Genomic DNA, 22,904 nt, shown 5'->3' on the forward strand with positions numbered 1-22,904 from the left:
TTCATGAGAGCATGTTTGAGTATCAATTTTGATGATATATGTATGAGTAATGAGTTTTAATGAGTAAAGATTGTCAATATATATATGTTTGATGGTTTGATTGACTGATTTCACTGTGTAAATATGAAGTATATGATGAAAAATTATGATTTATTAATACGTTAATTTTAATGATATTCAATGAATATACTGAATGTGATATGAGCTTATTAATGAATATGTCATCGATAATTTGTTGAGAGATGTGATTATTGAGATCATGAGTAAGTGATGAGCAATGAGAAAATAGTCTGGAAGTGCTATTAAGCACAATCTGATGATGGAATTGAGAAATGATTGATAAAGTTGAATGGTACATTGTAAATAATTACAGAGATGCACTTGGAGTATAGAGTTCAGAGACGATAAAGAAATCTTAGAAAAATGTAGAGTGGTGAGTGACAGTCGCGATTGTGCACATATTATTGTTGAGTGCGACTATGCCACATGACCTCACACTCGTTTCCCAACTAGACTCTGACTATATGTCTTTACTAAGGGGTTTGTGATTGCATACATTGTATCTATATTGCATGAGTTAATTGGTGACTATTTACATAGTTGTTTGCCAGGGGACTCGTGACCACATACGATGTGTCTGTATTGTGGGAGCTAAACGGTAATTATTTATGTGATTAAGTAAGACCTCAAAAACTGCTGCAGACATCAAATGATGGTAATCATAGTGCACTTAAAAGTGAAAATTTGGAATAGAAATGTTAATGAGGTTGCATGAATGTGTATAATGAATATTATATATGCAATGTGTGGTAATATGGTATAAATTATTATCTAATTAAATAAATATGATTGTTACGATGTAAATGTAATTATATCCTTGCATTGGATAGATGTTCACCCTTACATCATCCTGCAAGTAGTAAAGATGACAACCCATCCTGTGTAGATTGATGTCATAGATGTTTTTGCTAGTAGTAGATTAAATCATGTATTTAGTGAATATAGACGTGTAGTACATGTATATTTTAGGGTACATTTTGAAGAAAAAAAATCTTAAAAATAGTCTATAATTATGCAGTTCCTTTTAATTTCTTAACTAGTGGTCAAATTTATCGAATTGTGTGCTTTTATCTATACCGGAGAATAGAAAGGCCTTCACGGATCATGAATAACATATTTACTTATTACGATCATGATTCACTAGGAAGACGTAACAGTTATACATTTAAAAGATTCTCTAATATAGAATTAGTGGCGAATGATAGTGACGCCTATCTTAGAAAGAATGATAATTTAACCACTAACAACTTGGTAGAAATTGAGGACTAGCATGATATAGATAAATATTTCTAGTCTCTAGTATATAGGACTGAGTATGAACTGCTGTAAATTTTGACATATTTTGAACAATGTTATGTAAATATTAAATTGTAATATTTTATACAATCATCTTCTAAAATTTTGTCTTGTATACATATTTACTGTTATAAAATTTTTTATTTCTATAAATTTTGATAATGGTTTTACGAAAAAGTTGATCAATATTTTCACAGATTTATGAAAATAAACATATATTTAACTTAAAAAAATAAAGGATGTTACAATACTAAACTAGCATATATGAATATATCTCTAATAAAGATCCTAAAGCCAAAGTATTACTTGCGCAAGTTTACAAATAAAATTTTTATGAATGTTAGTATAGAGGACATAATTCGAGTGAGTTTCACAGCATTGTGTGTTGAGTGTTGACTTTACGTGACAAAGGGAAGTAAATTTATGAAAATAGAAATGTAATCGCTTCATCTAAGACCAAAAAGTACATAATAAATTTAAAACAGCTAGTTAATAAACATTAAGGTTTTTTCACTTTGATTTGTTTCAATTGTTCCCAACTGTGAAGGTTATGTTTAGTAAATGTAACTTATAACTTATTTAAGTGTTACAAACTAATTCATTTAGTTTGTAGAGTTTGAAATTAATTCATTTTATTTGTAGAGTTGTTTAGTAAATACAAAATAAAATTAATTATAACTTTTGAAATTTAGTTTCTTTAAATTTATCTAAAGTAGTAGTTAATTTTCAAAAGTTAACTATAAATATCTTTATTTTTTATTTAAAATAAAAAATAATTAATTTGTTACACAATTAAAATTTTAAGTATATAATTTAATTTTTTTTTTTTACTCTCTTCACTTTTTCAATAGTTTTTTTTTTCTTTATTTTGGTTATCTATTCTTCTCTCTTATATTCAAATATATTTTATATTAAAAATATAAAACATTTCATATTTAAATATATATTAATTTTTTTATTTTTATATAGTTATTTAATTAATTGATCATAAATAATTAAAATAAGTAATAACTAATTTTAATATTATATTAATATAATATTATATATCCTTTTAAATCATTTAACACAAATTATCTAATTGAACAATTAGTTGCTAAATAATTTTAATTCATAACTACTTATGCATTTTCAACTAACTTTATGACAAAAAACTACGAGGTCACAACTTTCATCTCATTTCATCATATATAACTCAAGTCTTAAATTGGACTATACCTTTTTACTCTTTCTTTCTTTTTTCTTAGAAATACTCTCTATATGTTTGAAGTATCCAAAAATTATAAACTCAAATTTAACACAAAGTATATAACATCTTTTTAGTTAATATTGTTTTATTTAATTTATCCATTAATTTTTTTTTATCTTTCTACAAAATTTATTTTGAGTAAATTTATAGATAAATACAAGTTTTATTTCTTTTTTTAATACTTTTTCTCTAAACCTTAGTCACTCTTCAATACAAGGTAACTAAAGTAGGAGAATGAAAACTCCTCAACAGCGAAGAGTCTTTAATATGGAGATTTCTTTCAAAAGTTTTCCTACTCTTATCATGATGATTCTTTATTTATATATTGATTGATTTATTTTTTTTAGAATTTTTTATTTGTCGTTTCTCGTTTCTTTACTCATTCATTTTTCTCTTTAATATTTTACCTTCATTTATTGGGAAATGATGATTTGAATCTTTGTTACTTAACTTATTATTAAACTTTGTGTTAACATGAAAAGAAAATAATAAGAAGTAAAAAAAAAATTGTGTGCCTTAATTCTTTTGTTAAAAAAAGTATGTGATTTTAAATTTTAGATTTTGTTAACTTCAGCTTTAGCGATTGAACACAGTTACTAATAGTAAAATTTTATTAAAAATAGAAATATTTATTATATTTTTATAACTTCAATATAATAATTACATATTTTTTTTATAATTTTTTTTATTTATAGATATTTAAAATTCAATCCTAAGGGTTGAGTTAATAAAATATCTAAATTTTATTTTTAAATTTACTTTGACATGTTTAGTAGTTTTATTATTATTAAATTTGATTAATTTTAAGCACACATGTGTGCTTGTAAGTCTCATTAGACTTTTTTCTATTTAAAAAGAGTGTAATTTATTTTATTACTTAATTTTTACCTTTTATAAGTAGTTATTGAAAAATTTGTGAAAATTTATATAGGAATTAGAGATATTATAGAATTTAATATTAGTCTTTTAAGTAAGTGGAAGGGCAGCGTGGCATTCTTGTGGATTACAAGATTACACTTAGGATGGGGTAGTCACAATCGTGGGTAGGAAGTGGGGAGCATAGTAAGGGTGGCTACTCTCATGTTGGTGGAAAGATATGTGAAGTATATATGGAGAGAGGGTTTCATGGGAAGATCCTGTTTGTGAGGAACATCAGTAAGAAGCTGGGAAATGGGAAGGGGACCAGTTTTGTGAAGGATCTCTGCGTTGGTTGGTGAGACCAATTTGAAAAACAGATATGGGAGATATACAGTTTCAATCAATAGATAACGTTCAAAACGAAGAAGAAGAAGAAGAAGAAGAAGAGAAATTATACAAGAATTGCTGACACAAATTCAAGTATTAGTTTATCAAAGGAAGAAGATGATTCGTCGGGTGCTTTCTAGCTAAAAATCAGTCTACAAAGTGTTGGAGAAAAGTATATCCATCTTTAAGAGGACAAGGTGACGAAAAAAAGGAAAAAGTTTTATAGATATATCTCCTGTTAATGTCATGTATTAAAATTGGACGTATACGTACCAATGTTATTTAAAATTTATTTATATTTTAAATTTAAATATTTAAAGAGTAATTTCTTCCATCTCTAAATTTAACTGTGTTTATAATAATAAACGTAAATCAAATTAAATTGACTAAGCTCAACTTATTTTAAAATCTTTTGTAACAAATAAATCTATGCTAACAATGTTATAATTCATAACAACAATATTATTAGTATAAAAAATTGATATATATCAACAATGCAGTCATATTGATAGTATAACATACTTTTAACGTAAATTTATAATATCAATATTATACTAATAATTTAATCTTTATTAAACGGAATTTATACTATCATATAAATTTCTTTTCCCCGTTGTTCCCAGTGTTTTATTCAGCAAGTACACTAATGACAACACATTGAAAATCTTATTTATTTCGTGTACGTTAAGAAACATAAAACAATTTATAAATATTAATTTAAACAGATCATAAATAACAACATTAAAATAAATATATATAGCAAAGTAGACGAAATTTAATACTATATATAATAATATATATAAAAGAAGCTCTATCTCATATTTAAAATTATTTTCAAAATTAAACAGAAAAACATCTTAATTTCCATAACATTTTGAAAACACATAACAGTAACTAACACGAGTAATATTAGTGAATTCTACAAAGTGTAGAGCTTACAACGTAACATGAATAAGAAATTGTGAATGAACGATACGAAAATAGATAAACTATGCATAAAATGATTTAAAATATGATAAACTAAAAAAGTTGTCGTGTGAAGAAAAGGGAAAATGGAAGTAGCCAATGAGAAGTGAAGAGTGAGTGGCATAACATAAACAGAACACAGCAAACCTGTTTGCGGTGTAGATGGACCCGCAACCTCGTACGGACTGTCACAATCTCAGACATCAACGACTTGTCTTTCTCCAACAATCCAACTTCGACAACGCATCGTACCTTGTTTCTCTCAACCAATCAAAAATCGACACCGCATTGTACCCAATACAAATCTCTCTATTCATTTCTTTCTCTTTTTTTCTTATCCTTTTACTTTTCTTCAACCATGGAAACTCCCTATACTTTAGAACCGTTTAGCACACCACAAATATAGAAAGATACCCATGCTATATATGCAGCTCTTACACACCCCACGCTTCCACTTCTCGTTTTCTTCTTTTGTATTCGGTTAGGTGAATCAATACTCATACTACTCTCACTCTCTCTAGGGTTTCTTTCTTTGTGTATTCTCTGTGTTCTTCTTTCTTTTTTCTTTTGCTTGATTAATTATCTCTTATTTTTCTTCTTCTTATTGTATCAGAATTGAAGATGGGAAGAGGGAGGGTTCAGCTTAAACAGATCGAGAACAAAATCAGTCGCCAAGTCACGTTTTCCAAACGGAGAATGGGGCTTCGCAAAAAAGCTCATGAAATCTCTGTGCTTTGTGATGCTCAGGTAGCATTGATTGTGTTCAATGCCAAAGGGAGACTTTTTGAGTATTCATCTGAATCCAGGTTTGTGTTCTTTTTATTATTTATTTATTTTTCCTCCTAAGTGCTTGCATATATAGATTCCTTGCTGGGTTGCTCTAGATTCACTTTGTTGTCACTCTTATGGGTGAGGAGATTGTTAATTAATCATGTATATATATGCATACACAATAGTCTAGATATTGCAAATCTTTCTTAATCAGTTTTTTTATTACCTTTGTCTTTTCTTGTATACCTTTTTTCTCTCTCTTTTTTTAAAACTCACCCACTAGCTTGCTTCATCGGCTAACTGAAATATATAGTACTCAGATTTAAGCCAAAATGAAATAGTAGAATTCAGTTCTAGAATTTTCTAGTTTGTTCTTGGTTTTAATCATGTTACCCTTTTGTCACACACTACCACATCTGAGTCATAATGGATGTATGGAAGTTTTGATAATAATTACTTTAAAAATCTGTAATGGATGTGTTGTTAGTTCAATATCCATTCTAGCGATGACAGTGCATTTGCTGGCTGCAACAGAATACTAACAAGACTGACTGATATTGGGGTATCATGCTGAGCTCTAATATGAAGTATTTTTGGTAGTAGTGTGTATATGTACTGTACATGTACAATTATTCGCCAAGGCATCGTTGTTTTCATATAAATACAAAAGATTTCCACTACCAAACAAATAATATTGGTAGTACCCTAGAGCTCCATGCTATTTTGAGGCAGGGGTGATGATGCTACTCTCTTGGTTTTTGAAACCTAGAAATGTGGTTGTTCACTTTATACACCGGTAAAGAGAATGACACTTAAATATTATAAAGCATTATTAATATAATGACAAAGTATATTTTTGCAAAATTTTTGTACAATCCTTTTTTATAATAAAGGGAGAGATAAAAAGAAAGAAAGAGGCATGTAAGATAACTTGATGTTGTTGTAAAAATTTAATATTATGAAAATGTATTGTATGAATAATATAACCCTAATATAACACAAGAGAAAGTGAAATAAATGGAAGAGGTTAGAGATTTTTACACATTAGTACGATTGATGAGAACAGTGAGTTACTGAAAAAAGGATTCTGTACTTCTGGTTCGCATGTAAAAGAATAAGGCCTGCAGATTGACACACTTTTTCTTACACACTGTTTTTTCCCTAAATACATAAAAAGTAAAGTACTATTATTTAATAGTATTTAATTATTTTTAAAATATATTTCACAGTAAGAGGAGATATAAATAAGAAATATGGAAAAATGTGATAAAATAAGTGATATGATAGAAAATGATAAACAAAAAATATAATGTAAAAAAGTATTATAAAAATATGTTAAAATGGCATTACTCTAAAGAATATGATAAATATGTATGATAATAATGTTTTGATAAAAGAAGCTCTTCTCCATGGATACTGTTGCTAGATGCTCGTATATATTTTATGATATTTCTAACATGTATTATCATTATAAATGCCAATCATTGAACCAAAATCCCAATGTCCCTTTAATTTTTAATTAAATACCAAAGCAAACAAAAGAAAATAGGCTGCATGTTTTTTAAATTAATTTATACTGTTTAATTTTTTCTGATCCCAAAAAGTAAGTATTGAAATGAATATACGGTAGCTTTTTGTGTTTGATTAATTGCAATATGTTACCGGAGGATATTAGAGTAGTCCAAGATCGTACAATTTTAGCCTGACATGTAAAAAGGTGTATATTTTTATTATTATGCAATTCACCTGAATCATGGAAGGCAATATATGTTCTCTAATAAACATTTATTAAAATTATAAACATAGAGATTAGTTATTTCAATCCTTCCATTTTATAAAATATCATTTACTTTAACCATGCATTAATGTCAAAGAAGAAGGCATAAAATATATATTGAAAATTGTTTTGCAAAGTAAAGTTTAGAATGAAATTTAGGTGTGTCAATGCACTTAAGAGCTTGTTTGGTGTATAGGAAAAAAAAAAGATATCTCTTCTTATCTCGGCTTATTTCTAACATTTATTTAATTAACATGACATGACAAGTCTATCAAATGAACTTAACTTATCTTTATCTTTAGTGTAAATTTTCTTTTTTTAAAAAAATCTTAATTAAAAATATATAGTTTATGATAATATAATTTATTTAATTTATTTTTTATATATATACAAATCAAATGTAAACTAAAATAAGAGTTTATTCTACTCTTGTCTTATTCTGTTTTTATTTAGTTCTCATGCCTTTATCATATTTTTCTTCTATTATATCCATCAAATAAGTCTTAAACGTTTACATGCAATAATGCATAAATGCATCTTTAAATATGGCAATTCTCCATAGTAGTTTGAAGGGTTTTTAGTTTGGAGGAGGGGGTATACATGCCTTGTGAGCTAGAACATGGGGTACTACATGTCCTCAATCAGAATGTTGCTTATAGCTCACTGTGCAGCGATTAGGAAATTTGACAGATCTTATAATTAGATCGAAACTATTACCATAACATTTAACAGGTGTTTGGGAAGTGGAAGCGTTATCAATATATTGTAGGATATAATTTGTTGATAATTTATTTAGGGTTGATTAGTTTAAAAAAATTATTATTATAAGTACAAGATTACTCAAAACTCATTACATAAAAGAAAGCTAATCACAAAGATTAATATGAATTTTATTATTTGGCTATATGTATGTAATTAGTTAGCAGTTAGGTAAACTTTCCTTAATCTATATTCTGTAAAACATTCATCATTTCTAATTATATGAATTCAGAGAAAGCTATCGAAAGCCATCCCTAATGTAATAATTTAGTTTATGGTTCAAACTTCTTTGTTTTTGGTGTTGAACTTCTTCTCATATACATTATTAGATGCAAATATATATATATATATATATATATATATATATATATATATATATATATATATATACACACGAAAATAAAAAAATCTCAATCATTGATATTATCATAGAGTTAAAATTAAAAAAATAAAATCATATAACTATTCATGTAATTTTAATTAATTATTTATAGTCATATGATGTAGATGTATTCTCATTCTCTTGTAAAATTGACATTATCACCTTGTATATTGTATATAAACTTTTGTTCATACCACGTTGTGGTGTTCTGAACTATACTTCCTAACTGCAACATGCATTAAGTGTAGAGCACCCCACCTTCAAAGTTGGGAGAATGCTCTCTCTGCAAAGAGGTACTTTTGCCTTTGTTAGTGTTTCAGACGCTGCGTTGGCAGGTCAAGTTTGTTTTGAGCCTTTACAATTTTATAAACTTAAATTGATAAACACTCCAAACAACCCTTAAACAAAGTTGATTCATAAAATTTTTTAAATTATGAAAAATTATCATCCTAGATATGATGTTATCTAAGTGTAAATATCTCACCTTCTTTAATATTAGGGGTAGTCATATATGTAGAATTATGACACAATATAGTCATTAAACTCAATCAAAAAAATATTTTTTAGAAATTTGATTAATAAAAAATCTTTTTTAATAATTTCATGTTTAAGATCTTAAGTGAAAGTGATAATAAGAGTAATAGTCACATAATAAAAATTGTAATGGCGAGATCAAGAGTGGTAGTTGTAGAAATGAGGTGAAAGCACTAACAATACTTGTGTAAATACAATGACATTGACAATGATAATAACAAAATAATGATGGTTGTGAGATTAGAAGCAGAGAAAATAGTTTAATAAAAAAATAATGTGGTTAGAAATTATAAATAAGAGGATAATATTTACAACTTGAAGAGTTAATTATAGTTGTATCATATAATTGTATAAAATTAGGCTTTGAATTTATGATTCAATTCTAAAAGAACATTTAAATGAAGTAATTTTAATTCTAATTTTATATCTTATTTCATATGCTAAACAAACATTTAAGATATATTAGATAAACAGTTTAGTTAAGCACATATTGATCGAAAATACTAAATTTATAAAATAAATATTTTGATAAATCATATTAAAAAATTATCAAATAAATTATATAATTATCAACTTTCACGAAAAAAATGGAGTTATTAAATTATTTTTTATACTCGTTCTACAAATGTTCTTTAATAGAATATAGGATGTTGGGTTAAAATTTCGCGTCCTTATTTTGCCATGTGATCGAACAGGCATGAAACAATTACAACTTGTCGTGATGTATCGTCGTTTGTACGACATGGTCAGCTAAGGTATAATTGGTCCGAGTTCCAGAATGTGGAGAATATTCCCTTCTTTCATAGGCTGACATGACAGCTTTCCGAGTAATGCAAACCTTAGGGTACACTGCCCTTAATTTGAAGGCCAAGTTATAAGCTTTCCTAGTTATATGCAAATGGCCCAATTAAAAATATTTTTTCTATGACGCCAAACTTCTATATGGGTCATGGAATGATTTGTGAACAATTTTGGGTTGCTACCTACATTTTTATTTATTTTATAGTGATTATAATAATTGAGTTGTAAAGTTCTTTTTATTTGTTTTATTGTTCCAAATTACTTGTGGAACAGCATGGAAAATGTCCTGGAACGATATGAGAGACATGCCCATTCAGTGCAACTTGTTGGAGCTGGTGATGAATCGCAGGTAGCTCTACAGATCATAGTTTTTTATTGCCATATTAATATATGCCAATTTAATGCATTTATATATTTACCTCATGCTTATATTATACACGTGGAGAGGGTGTGGGATTTTTCTTTAGATATTTACAATGTATGCATAATGGACTACACTACAAGACAATGAAGTTTTGTTAGCAATATAAATTAACTATATATGCATAAGGTGTCATTATGATATTAGTTAGAAAGAAAGGGTAAGTAGAAAAAGAATGAAAAAGCATCAAACTAGCAAGCAATATTAGATAGCTAAATGGGTTTGAGTATGGAGATAATATTGAAGTCTCGTTTTACATTCACCATGCATAGAAATAAGAATCAAGTTTTTTTCCTTGTTTTTCCTTCAATTGTTGGACCCCACGTTGTTTTGGTACATTGGACATTCAAGCATTGGTTAGGAGAGAGAGATTGATGGCGCAGTAGTGATCAACGAGACCTTCTTTCATACTTATTAGAAACCACGTTGTTTTGATAACAAGATAAATGTGTTTTGGTAAACTTGATCGAAAGATTTAGCTTGTTTTCTGATTATTTGGCTTTAAGAAAAGGCTCAAGTTAGTTTCAATGTAGTTTGCGTGTGTATATATATAGATCATTTTGCAATTATATTGTAGGGAAACTGGTCCTTACAATGCTTCAAGCTCACCGGCAAAGTTGAAGTCTTAGAGAAGAACTTGAGGTACATATTTGATACTTCATTGTAAAATTTGCATTTGCTTTGAGCTATGTTTGTAGTCTTTCAATTATTTAGTAGCACTGATTTGTTAACTTTTAGTTTTTTACATGAAAAACACTATAAAAGTATTTGTTTTCTTCCAAGATCATTTCAAACTAATAAAAAACAAAAAACAAAACTCAGTTACAACACCTTAAGTATTTCTAATACTACTGTGCCACAATTTTATTTTAATAATAACATAATGAATGACAATATTAAAGTTAGCATTGATTTTTAAGATAAAATTTTAATTTAAAAAATAGTATCAAAAGTACCCAAAAGTAATACGTCTAAATTTTATAAAGAAGAATGAGCAAATTTAACACTAAAATCTATTTGATGCAATTAGTTGACTGACTTCCACCCATTTTAGGTGGTTTTGTCTAGTTTCTTTGGCCGAGAAAAGGTGTGCGTGTGTGTGTGTGTTTTAACTAGGACAAAAGTGCACAACACATTGAAAGGGCTTGTTTTAGATGCTTCAAAACCATTTGTTTATGAAAGTAACTATAAATAGATCATAAGTTATAACATCTTCTATATAGGAACTTTGTGGGACAAGATCTGGATCACTTGAGCATGAGAGAGCTTCAGAGTTTGGAGCATCAGCTTGACACAGCTCTGAAGCGCATCCGTACTAGAAAGGTGAAATATAGCTTAATGATCGTTTGCAAGAAAGTAGAAAATTTTTTTTAAAAAAAAAGTGAGAAAAACGCATGTGTTCTTAAAATTAAATTATCATTAGCAAATTTAACATTTTGTTTTCCAGCTAATCTTCAATTCACTTACCAAACATTTTTATGATTCTTGCAGAATCAAATTATGAATGAATCCATCTCAGAGCTACAGAAAAAGGTAAGGGATTGGGAGGAGAGGGATTTACCATTGGATATTGGCCTGTGTATTACTTTGTAATATTAGATACATAGAGGCACATTAAATTAAAAGTTGTCTATTAATTGGCAGCGTTGGAAACTAGAAAAACTTGATGCATGCAGTTCATTAAATATTATTCATGTATTTGCGTATGCATGTTTTGTGTATTCAATTTGTAGATTTTAAGTATTTTGCGTATGCATGTATGCATGTTTTGTGTATTTAATTTGTAGATTTTAAGTAATTTGTTCTTGTATTTAAGTAGTAATGAATTTGTGTATTAAATAGAAATTGAGAAGTATCATGTGTTCCTATATTAGACAGTCTTTACATTTAAGTAATTCGTGTAAGCCAACAAGGTTAAATTAAAAAAAAGATTCATTGAAGTGGGGAATTTCTTGTTTTATTATACAAGTGGTATCAATAGCTATAAAAAATTTTAAGATGACTAAATTTACTCTCTCCATTTCCAAACTCATAAACATTAATTATTAAAAAAATTGGTATTTTTACAGCCCAACTTTCAATGAAAGTGCCAATTATTATATGACTCAAACCCATGAAAAGAACTTAATTCAGAAGACTACTAGTCTTTTATGTTTGAGAATCTCATGGTTTAAGTAAGTCTACCTAATGTGAGACTGATAACAACATGGAGGCTATAACTTTAAGCAAAAAGAAGGAAGGAGGAAGGGAGTATGATAAACTTAATATTGAATCTCATAATTGTCACAAATAAAGCCAAATGAATGTTTGAATTTTCCCACCAATCAAAGTCCCAACTTGTTATATTGAAACAAGTCTCTTATATGTTCTCTTTGGAAACGACTACATTTAGCTGAAGTCAAGTACTGAAGATTGGATGTAACAAATATTTGAAGAATGATAGTTTCACTCTGAAAGATGGTTCAATTTGCAAACTATGGTGTCGAGAATAAACCTTCTTGATGTTAAAATTATCCATGATGCTTAAAGAATTGTGTCAAAGATTCCTCTTGGATCTTGCATGAGGTTTGGCCATCTAAATTTTGATAATTTGATTTTGTTGGCATAGAAGAATTTGTTTCAAAAGGTTGTCTTTTATTGTTCAACCTAATCAATCATTAATGTCAAAGGCATATATACCAGTTTGATAAAAGTAATTCTTGAATATTGTCTTTGGTTTTTTCTGACTTATTTTGGTAAAAGCTTGAAAAATTAATTTCTGTTTGTGAAGTGCAGTTAGTTTCCTTATTAATGCAAGGTTTATGTATACACAATTGAGAATAATAATATACATTTTTTGTCTGCTTATGACAGGCAAAGGAATTGAAAGAGCATAACAGCATACTTGAAAAGAAGGTAGAAGCCACATGTGCCACTAATCTATCAGTCTTCTAGACAAGAAAGGATAAGAAAAAAAAAGTTGACTTTTCTTCCATTTATGGCTAGATTAAGGAGCAAGAGAAGACGATGGCTGAACCAACACACTGTGGGCCAGAAATCTTAGGCCAAACATGCCTCCCAGTGCTACAACCACAAAAAAGACTAATTCCTTCCTTAACACTCGGGTAATTATCTCATCTCTTTTCTAACTTCTTACCAAGTATTACACAGGAAGTACCAAATTTTGAAAATCTGTGCTGAACTGCCAAGTTGAAATGTCTCTGCAGGTTTAAGTACTATGCTGATCATTTAGATTTTAATCATGGTTCAAGCACTGATAGAATTGGTTGAACCAAAAAAACCATGATTCTAAGTGATGCAAAGTCAATGGATTATGTTTTACTAGTATACATGCAACTCTGTTGCTCATATGGTCTAAATGTAATTTAAATAACTTGGAGAGATGCTAAAGTTCATAATTTTCTAATAATGTCTTGCCATAAGATTTAATAATTGAGTAAACTTACTTTAGCTTCGGGTGTAACGCACACAACACACAATTATCACCAGCAGAGTACCCCTTACTCTCTCTTGCTAGAACAAACTGTTGAGTTGTTTTACAGAAAAACCCGGTAGGTGCTTTAAAAAAAAAAGTTATAAATGAACTTGAATGATATACAATTTTACTACAGTAGCTACACTTTAAGAAACCGTTTGATGGATATGATAGGATATGAGTTTAGGGATGAAATAGGATAAGATTACAATAGACTTTTATCTTATTTTATATTTAATGCATACCAAAATAATAAATTAGATATATTATGTTATCTTGCCCATACGATAGGATACGAAAAAATTATCCTTACCCTGTTCATTAAACGAGCTTGAAAAGTTTTATATTTATCATATATATTCAGTAAGGTAAGCGACATAAAATGATCAAACAACAAAGGAATTTTCCCATAACAGCGAAGTCCACATCTTAATGAGAAGCAGAATCCTAGCTAGGACAATTATACATTATTATAAAGACAGATTATTGTTTCACACTATAAAAAGTGTCAAATTGTGCAGTGAGAATTTACAAGCAGCAACGATTGAGGAAGTGGTTGAAGCTCGAACTGTTCCTAGTACTTCTACTCTCATTCCACCATGGATGCTGCATCATTTTACTAGATGAACTGACATGACACGGTTATGTTCGTGATGTGTGATGAATGTCAAAATCATAAGCTATATATGTTAAAAACATAATGTTATAGCTGTGTTAAGTTTGATAACTGCACATTTTTCTTGTATAGGATGTGCTCTTCAAATTTGATGGTTTTGCCAATGTAAGCTAAAACAGCATTGGCAAAGGATGCAGAATGCAAGTGACTCTTGCATCCAAATGATGCACTATTTTTTACACTGAAGCAATCGAAGCAAGCAGTTACTTTTTATATGTAGTTAGTGAATGGTGAAACTTAAATAAGAAAATGTCAAATCAGCTTTCAGGTGCATGAACAAAATGGTACTCTGTACGGAAATGCAAGAAATTAATATTTCCTCATTGAAAAAAGAAAATGCTTTAGGCGTTTCATTTTCTGTTTTTACTTTTAATTACTAAGTTATTATCTTCTTTTCATTTTGTTCTCAAAGATTTATATAAGAAATAGGAAAAATAAATTAAAAAAAGTTATTTTCCATGTATTTGTGCAAGTATTTGTAGTCAAGGCCCTAAGCATGTGTGAAGTAACAAAATATGTGATGAGAAGTTTCTTTCTTTTTTATTTATTACCAGAGTCCATCTTGTTTGAGTCCAGTGTGATAGATCATTGTGAGCGAAAAGTTCTTCTTTAAGTATTTAAGTATTTAAGAGAAGTTTTTAATTTTTAAAAATAAATTGTAGTACAAATTTTTAAGCTACATGCACTTTTATTTATTTATTTTTTACCTATTTTACCACTTTAAGAATCAAATCTGGTTTTTTCTCCATATGATGTCATTAATTTTGGTAAATTTATATTTTACAAATTAAAAAAACATTTTCCTATCCTAATTTTAAGAGTATTTTTTTTCAAAATCTTAATATCCAGAAATAATATTAAATATTGACCAAAACTCTCAACATCGGTTTTGAAATGATAGTCAGATTAATTGTGTGAATACAATATAATAAAATTAATTTATTATTTAATTTGGGTTTTGGAATATTTGAAAAAAATAACGGTTGCAAAATTAGCAACGTAATAGAGGACTGAATGATATGGATAAAATTTAAGTAAATGAATAGAATGAAAAATTGACAACTTATAAATACAAGAATCGTACATTATTTATAGTAAAATCGTCTTTCCCGTTAAATAAAAAGTACAAATGCTAAAAGTATATTAAACAAATAAAAACAAATCAGATTTAGAAACATTGCTCATTTTGAGGAAACAAAATACCAATTTTTAACACATTAATGCTAACAACGTCAAGGAAATTTGTGCTTAAAATGATGGTTCAAATGCGAAGTAAGCATTAATTAGTAGTTGAGAAACTTTCGCAATGTCATGGGTTTGAATCTTTAGAAAAAAAACTTTTAAAGAGAATACTCAAGTGAAAATTAGTATTACTCCAAATTATGAGAATCTCATAATGAAAAACCAAAAGGTGATGGCTATGTTTTACTATTAACTTTTTACTCACGAGTCATACGCATAAATGAAATATTGGGTAACAGTTTCATGGAGTTCTAACACATTGTATCAGATGCACGTTCATGCCAGATAGCAGATTAACGAACTAAAAATTAAATATAATTCATATCAGTAAAAATATTGTCTAAAAACTTACAAAGTTTGATTGTTTGCGAAAATTGTCTAAAACAAGTAAAGTTTGATTCTTTGCGAAATTAACATGCATTAAACTTGATCCAGTCAAGCTTAAAAAGCTCAAATTAAAAATGTGTTCAAGCACTACATGATTGAAAGGACTTTTGAAATAGATTAATTAAACTCATTAAATGTAAATCATTTCCTAAGCTCAATTATTACGCTTATTGAAATAAACTCAAATGTATATGCAAATGTTAAGTTACTTTCATAAATTCAAATGAACTCTTTTATACACCTTAACTCCTAGGTCTCAGGTTCTCACACAATTGTGTCCAGTGTGTGTGCATATGTTCTTTTTGTTTTTTATTTTCATTAATTTAAACCTCGTGGACTTGAAACCACCAACGAAGAATCAAAAGAGAAACAATAAAAGGTTAATATGCTGAAGCCATCACAAAGTTTCCATCTAAAATTGCATATTGTTTCTTTCTTCACAGTTTTGGACAAGTGGAAAATTGTAAATATAAGAAACAACCGGAATTTGATTGAACTCACAACAATGGTTAAGAAAACTGTTCATACTTACTATACAAGACAAGCGCTTAATCTGTAGTATTCACAATGTATATAGACTTATATTCTTCCATGCCTCTGGTGCTGACTTCATCCACGACATAAACCTTTTAATCAAGTGTAAGTCGTTTCATCGAATACCATTACCTAGACCAAAACAAATACCAAAAATAAAACAAATCTATCATAATTAATCAAATTCCAAATTCTAGCAGTGTTTAGCTCATCAATTAGAATACACTTGGCCAACAAAGAAAGTATGGTCTAATGCACAATGTTCCCACTTAGTAGATTTACCCCCACAAGCAAAAATGTTGTATCTAGGATTTACCTGTTACCTCAAGTCACGCTTGGATCAACTATAACCACTTATTTAAGGTTTAAATATGTTTATAATCACTATTAAAATTTGCAATTTTTGTGTTTTTTTTTTTTAAACTTTTCAATCCCTTAAATCTTTTTTCCTTCTTCATCTTTCAATTATGTCTGTCATGAATCTAATGTTATCTGCATACATGGACACAGTAATGCTTAGCTGGTCAGATGCTAAATTCTTACATAGAAAACAAAAATATTTGAAGGGGAATATTGCATGGCAATGAATCTGCAATCCATTCATTAATGGTTTCCCTTAAGGTTCTTGGACTGAGTAGCATAACTAGACACTGATTTGCAATTAATCCATTAACTGTTTCCCCAAGGTCTGTTTAAAAGTGAGATTTTGGAGAGGGAAGGACAGGATAGTAATTTTTTATTTTTAAAATTAAGTCTCATATAATTATAAAAATAAATATAAGAATAGGGCATAAACTTTGCATTAAATCTATCATTTTATTTCTTTTATTTTAAAAAAATTGTCAAATTAGAAAATATTTATTAGAAATAAAAAGTTTACTCTTCCCTTCCTTTCCATCTAACATTCAACTCCCAAACAAACCTTTAGGGTTCTAGGACGAGTTTTCGTAAATTGACAGTTCCATTGCCAATATGCCACCTCAAATTTCTGCTTTCCATGTACCCACTTTAGATTTTGTACAAGTCCACATTAGCCCAGTTTGAATAAACTTCCAGAGAATTATTTACAGGAGAAAAAAAATCAGTAGAAAAAATAAATAATTTTTTTTTCATTAGTTAAAAACAACTTATCTTTTTAAATTTTAGATAAGTTAAATAAAACAATTTCTTAAAAATTATAAAAAAAATAGAAAAGCATAAATTATTTCTAATGAGAGAAGTTTTATTCATTCTTTATACTATTTTTTTTATAAAGACTTCTTAGAAGTTTAACCAAACTGGTCGTAGTGTGTCCACGAATGCAAGTACTGGAAGAAGGAACCCATTTGAAAATCTTAAAATGTGAAGAAATAAAAATTAAAATTTTTGGAAGACTTAAAAACATATTTAATCCTTTATTCATTTAACCACAGTGCATCAAAATGGTTTAATCAATATAAAAATGTAATGATAAAAACAGTTGACTATTAACATTTTAATACATAAATAAACATAGATTCACACACAAGGTCTGAAGGCAAGCCGGGTGGAAGTCAATGTCAGCTCAAATATTGAGAAACATGCACACACACACACAGCTATAACTTATGCATGTTTGCCAAAACCATTTCCACCATCCAATGAGTATACATAAATTTAGAGTAAAACCACATAGATAAAATAAACACTTTTTCTTCTTTCATCAGTTAGTATTATGGGCCATTAAGCTTGCAACATTCACAATGTTCAGCTAAAATATGTTGCACATCTAGCAGACTTTACATACCTGTCAACAAAATACTAAACGAGACACAGAGACATGCACTCTTACCATGTTTCGAAAGAACAAACAGTCCTATGCAGCTGTTTGTTTCGGCAAATGCATCTAATTAAATAACACGTGATCACCCCAAAATAAAAATCCTTGTACCAATGAACTATAATTGCAACACCCCACAACTATTCGGCCACACACCAAGTAGCACATAAATTCCAAAAGAATTCTTCTTATATTAAAATTGACGCTTGTGATTTTATTGCAATGTTGTCATTGAATAATGCTTAAAATATTTTGTTACACTGATACAGATAAGAATAAGAAAAGGCTGAAATTTTATTGGCAGAAAACTGATTCCCAGGGATGAACTCAGTGTGGGTACAACCTGAATACAAGATGATATAGTTCTCAGAGAAATTCTCTCTGAACTCTCCTCACTAACTGATCAATTATGCTTTCCAAAAAAGTGTCTCTCCCTACTTAAAATTTGATACTTACAGTAGTCTCTCCAAACTAACTGTAACAAAGCCACTAACCTCTTAACAATCAGTTTCAGTACAAAATTGGGCTTAAATTGCCCCTGCCTTGGTCCCTGGTCTTTCTTTATTTTTCTTAACATAGACCAGTTTAACTAAAGATCTCCTTTCATATTTTTAATAAATAAACCATAGAAAATGTGATATTAACGTCCTTTAAGATAAACTATATATTGAATATATCCTATGCTACCAAGCCAATTACTAGATTTTATTCTTAGCTTTAGTGCTTCCTATTGAAATGAAAAACTCAAGTAAAAATGTAGTGCACCACAAACTATTGGGACAGGTGGAATTGGACTATTTGCTGGTTTGACTGGAAGCTGGTTCAAACTAGAGTTTGCAGCCATTACATTTCACTAGTGAGAAGCAAACCGGAGGTGCAGCTGTCTAATCCAGTTTTCACTTTTCCGAACACCGAATTTGATATTCTATTTCCACAGCATTGCTATAAGTAAAAATCATGTCACTGAGAAATAACTTATAAAATACTAAGTAGTACCTTTCCACAAACTGGACAGTTGTCACTTCTCTCCATCCACTCATAAATGCAACCAAGGTGAAAATGATGAGAGCATTTTGTCATTATCTTTGGATTCTCTTTAGTGTATTCTGCAAGCAAAAACAGTTGTAGAAACATAAGAATCTCTAAAGATCATATTACTTTAAGAGTGCTTGTCCCAGATCCAACACCAAAGTAATTGCAACAATGATTAGAGTTTCACGAAGACTGCTTTTCAGAACTTAAAGATTGCCCTCCTAAGTTCCTGTACAAAAGTTATTTTCTAATTTCTAGGCAAATGCTGATTCAACATTACTGTATAATTTTTTTCTACCTTTAATATCAAGAATTGAAACCACTGTAAGAAGCATGTTTTATCCTCCCCAATTAATTGAAATATCCAACTTTTTGTTTTGCTTCTCCACACTTTATGAGGTAGGAGCTAAACGCTTTTAACTAAAAGGAAACATGGTACACCATAGAGTTTGACAACATCATCTACATAATACAATTAGTAAATCAAATAAAAATAAAATATCCATATTTCTTGGTATATGTCAAGACATGTCATTAAGCATCTTACAGTACCAAAAGGTACAATTATACTGCATTAAAATTTAAGTCCTAGTATCAAGGGGTCTTCCACCAAAAATTATTATTAAGAAAAAGAGATATATCTATCTACCTTCAAGACAAGTTGGACAGACATCCTCCTCTTCAGATGATGCATACACAAGGCCAACTCCAGTAGAATATTTTGCTGATGAAAGTCTTAGCGAGGACTTGGAACGGTATTCCTTCGATCCATCTTCACAGGAACATTCATTCCATTTTTCTCCTGAATTTAAAGACTCTGGATCCATATCTACATCACTTCTTAGAGGTTCTGTTTCCTCATTTGAATGACTTGAGCCCTTCTCACGCCTTGAAACTAGTCCATCACGTTGCGAGCGGAAATATCTGGGTTCTGCATCATAAGGTAATGGCCTTGGAGGAGAACGGTACATGTCAGATAGAGAATTATCGAGTGATGCTGCAGAAGTCATAGAAGCAGCCCCTTGAATAGATGAAGGAATTGAATGCACATCCCCCCTACGAAATATTGCTGTGTACTGAAATTTGAGGTAGACAGGAAAATGGTTATATTTTTATTATAAAGTATAGCTCTCACCAATGTCAAGATACATCATCCAGAAAAATGGATCTAGGACTAGAATATTCTTCAAGTTGAAATATACCAAATATTGATGTAAATAGCAATCAATACAGTGGACTTGCCACAAAAAACTCAGTTAGATTAACAGATGCAGAAAATCTTACATAAACCAAATAGATTGCTCTTATTTAATTCTATTTGTGGATTATTTAGGACGCAACAAGTAAGCACCAGAGATTTGGATGGTAAGCACGAGAGATTTAGATTAACTGACTTAGAGGAAACATAGGTTTAAAAGTTGCTTCTAACATTGATAGCACTTGCATCTTCTTATGGATGCCTATTTGTAGCACAGCACCATTGGCAAACCATCAGGATTAGGATGCATTACAAGAAAAGTGGAATGAGAAACCAGAACACTAAAGGGAGGCTAATGCCTGCATCCCAAGCATATAATTGTTCATGTTTATATACCCCAAACAATGGAACAATGTAGTAAATGCAAGTGTGCCCCAATACTAACAAAAACCATTGCATTGTACCCCAAAAATGCAACAGTTTTGCCGCCTTACAAACATGGAATTCAGGGCAAAAATAATGCACAAATCGTGGAAGGAGCTATGAAATTCAAGTTATGGACAGAAACAAATAACACAAGACATGGGATTTCCTTTTCATCAACCAAGAAGAGGAAATGAAACAAAATGGAGAAGGGGCAGGGGGATAGTAAAGAGAGACATACCACACTAAAAAGGTTCTGTACCAAGCAACTGAGACACACGCAGTTCCTATATACAGAACTATTTGGATTTACATAATCTTCAAAATCGTCAAAACTCAAACAACAACAAACAGAACCCATTTTTCCAGCTTCCCAAACTTTCTCTAGCTTAAGATTTTTCCCACACTTCAACTGATCACCAAAAACTAGGTGGTGCTACATTCAAGCTTCGAGTGCGGGACCCTCCAACATCACCATACTTAACAGTTTTTGTTAAAAAACAAAAATTGGGGAGAGGATTCTAAGCTTGCAGAAGTGTCACTGCCTCCACAAACCAGTACCCTCCCTCTTCAGTTCATATAATCCTGTAATATGGACAAGTACTGTTTCTCTTACCTGCGAATTACACAAAAACAGCATTAAAGAAAAACAACAACAACGAAAAACATTACATTTCTATAAGTTGGCATTCATGATACTATTTGACCAATTAAAATATCGAGCCTTTAATTAACTAAACAATAAATTATGCGAATGTGTATTTTTTAGACCAAATAGTATATAGTATTGAATGATAATATAAATTAGGAGCCACAAAAATGCTTTATATTTTATTTTATATTATAAAAAAGTAATGATTGATCACTTGTCTTGACTTAGTGCACATGAACATCTCACTAATGCAGCTAATGCTCACGCTCTAAAGCAACATGTACACATTTCAGAAGGGCAAATCATGACTATAACATAAGATCAACACAAAACACGAGCGTTATAAAACATAAAATAACTAATATAAAATTCAGAGATGAATATGACAAATTTAATTATTCAAATGGGAAAACTTTCTAATTTTTAGTCTTTTGCCACACACCGACAACTTCACTTCCACCATGTTAACTTCTAATTTGGAAGAAAAAAATAAAAATTCTTTTCTTTACTATCAAGCTATGCCGATGAATCAACCAACAACATGAACATCATTACTTTCTTTTCAGATGAAAAATTACGATCACAATCTTAAAACAACATTAAAAAAATTAAACAGACATAAAATCACATCAAAATTGTGTGTGCAACCAATGGAATTTTCCCAGAGAAGCAAGGATCGATCCAGAAACACACTTAAATTGGCGAAAAGGAAGAGACCCACTTCCGATTATCAAATTAAGAAGCAATCTGAAGGGTCAAAACGATAATTGGAAGCTAAAAATGGAAGTTGGTAAGGGGAGAACGAAAAAATGATTTTATTTATTTATTTATTTTTGAAAAAGTAGCAGAAAGAGAGAAAGGGGAACCTGGAAGTGAGAAATTGGGTAGAATAGATAGAGGTATGGGAAATCATAAACACAGAGATAGGAGTGGAAATTTTGGATTTTTCGGCGATAATTGCTATGAAACTGCGAAATTGAAGCCACCCTCTTTCACTCTCTTTCCCTTTTGCTTTGGTTTGGTGGGTGAAGTGTAGTTTTTATTTTTTTGTTCTTTATTTTTTTATTTTTTTTATGTTTTGTTGTGAACATGAAGTGTAGTCGGTAGTGGAAGAATCCATATTGAAAAAGTTTAAGAGAAAGAGAAAGAACCACTTCCCTGAATTTTTGCCTCTCTATTTAAGTTGCTAATTATTTTTGTATAATTTTGATTTTATGATAATTGATTGC

The 22,904-nt window shown here is 29.5% G+C and overlaps 2 protein-coding genes across 5 annotated transcripts; one reads left to right on the top strand and one right to left on the bottom strand.

Annotated features, from left to right (window-relative positions):
* Positions 1–5,169: 5,169 nt before the first annotated feature.
* On the top strand, positions 5,170–14,619 carry LOC113866941 (truncated transcription factor CAULIFLOWER A-like). 3 transcript variants are annotated; one of them, XM_027501752.1, is made up of 10 exons: positions 5,170–5,298; positions 5,427–5,619; positions 8,751–8,795; positions 10,111–10,186; positions 10,836–10,900; positions 11,482–11,581; positions 11,750–11,791; positions 13,112–13,153; positions 13,244–13,362; positions 14,255–14,610. In XM_027501752.1, the coding sequence occupies exons 2-10, from the start codon at positions 5,435–5,437 to the stop codon at positions 14,358–14,360; spliced, it is 780 nt and encodes a 259-aa protein (XP_027357553.1). In that variant the 5' UTR covers positions 5,170–5,298; positions 5,427–5,434; the 3' UTR covers positions 14,361–14,610. The 3 variants fall into 3 exon arrangements, with proteins under 3 accessions (XP_027357553.1, XP_027357555.1, XP_027357554.1); XM_027501754.1 differs by lacking the exon at positions 14,255–14,610 and adding an exon at positions 14,102–14,182; XM_027501753.1 differs by lacking the exon at positions 8,751–8,795 and having other exon boundaries at positions 14,255–14,619.
* A 1,787-nt stretch (positions 14,620–16,406) lies between these two features.
* LOC113867319 (E3 ubiquitin-protein ligase At3g02290-like) lies at positions 16,407–22,689 on the bottom strand. 2 transcript variants are annotated; one of them, XM_027502572.1, is made up of 5 exons: positions 22,542–22,689; positions 21,265–21,639; positions 20,052–20,478; positions 19,367–19,476; positions 16,407–16,704 (listed from the first exon to the last, which is right to left on the bottom strand). In XM_027502572.1, the coding sequence occupies exons 2-5, from the start codon at positions 21,382–21,384 to the stop codon at positions 16,672–16,674; spliced, it is 690 nt and encodes a 229-aa protein (XP_027358373.1). In that variant the 5' UTR covers positions 21,385–21,639; positions 22,542–22,689; the 3' UTR covers positions 16,407–16,671. The 2 variants fall into 2 exon arrangements, with proteins under 2 accessions (XP_027358373.1, XP_027358372.1); XM_027502571.1 differs by having other exon boundaries at positions 16,429–16,704; positions 22,369–22,689.
* Positions 22,690–22,904: the final 215 nt, after the last annotated feature.

Source organism: Abrus precatorius, unplaced genomic scaffold (genome assembly GCF_003935025.1).
Source record: "Abrus precatorius isolate BTA unplaced genomic scaffold, Abrus_2018 Scaffold5, whole genome shotgun sequence".
Taxonomy (NCBI): Eukaryota; Viridiplantae; Streptophyta; class Magnoliopsida; order Fabales; family Fabaceae; genus Abrus; species Abrus precatorius.

Excerpts from the sequence above, each read along its gene's own strand:
- LOC113866941 (XM_027501752.1), top strand. The coding sequence starts at position 5,435 with ATGGGAAGAGGGAGGGTTCAGCTTAAACAGATCGAGAACAAAATCAGT. Across the intron at positions 5,620-8,750 it reads GAGTATTCATCTGAATCCAG|AGCACCCCACCTTCAAAGTT; the intron begins GTTTGTGTTCTT and ends CATTAAGTGTAG. Across the intron at positions 10,901-11,481 it reads GTCTTAGAGAAGAACTTGAG|GAACTTTGTGGGACAAGATC; the intron begins GTACATATTTGA and ends TCTTCTATATAG.
- LOC113867319 (XM_027502572.1), bottom strand. The coding sequence starts at position 21,384 with ATGGGTTCTGTTTGTTGTTGTTTGAGTTTTGACGATTTTGAAGATTAT. Across the intron at positions 19,477-20,051 it reads CTGTCCAACTTGTCTTGAAG|AATACACTAAAGAGAATCCA; the intron begins GTAGATAGATAT and ends TTTTGCTTGCAG. Across the intron at positions 16,705-19,366 it reads ACTGTCCAGTTTGTGGAAAG|GTAATGGTATTCGATGAAAC; the intron begins GTACTACTTAGT and ends GTTTTGGTCTAG.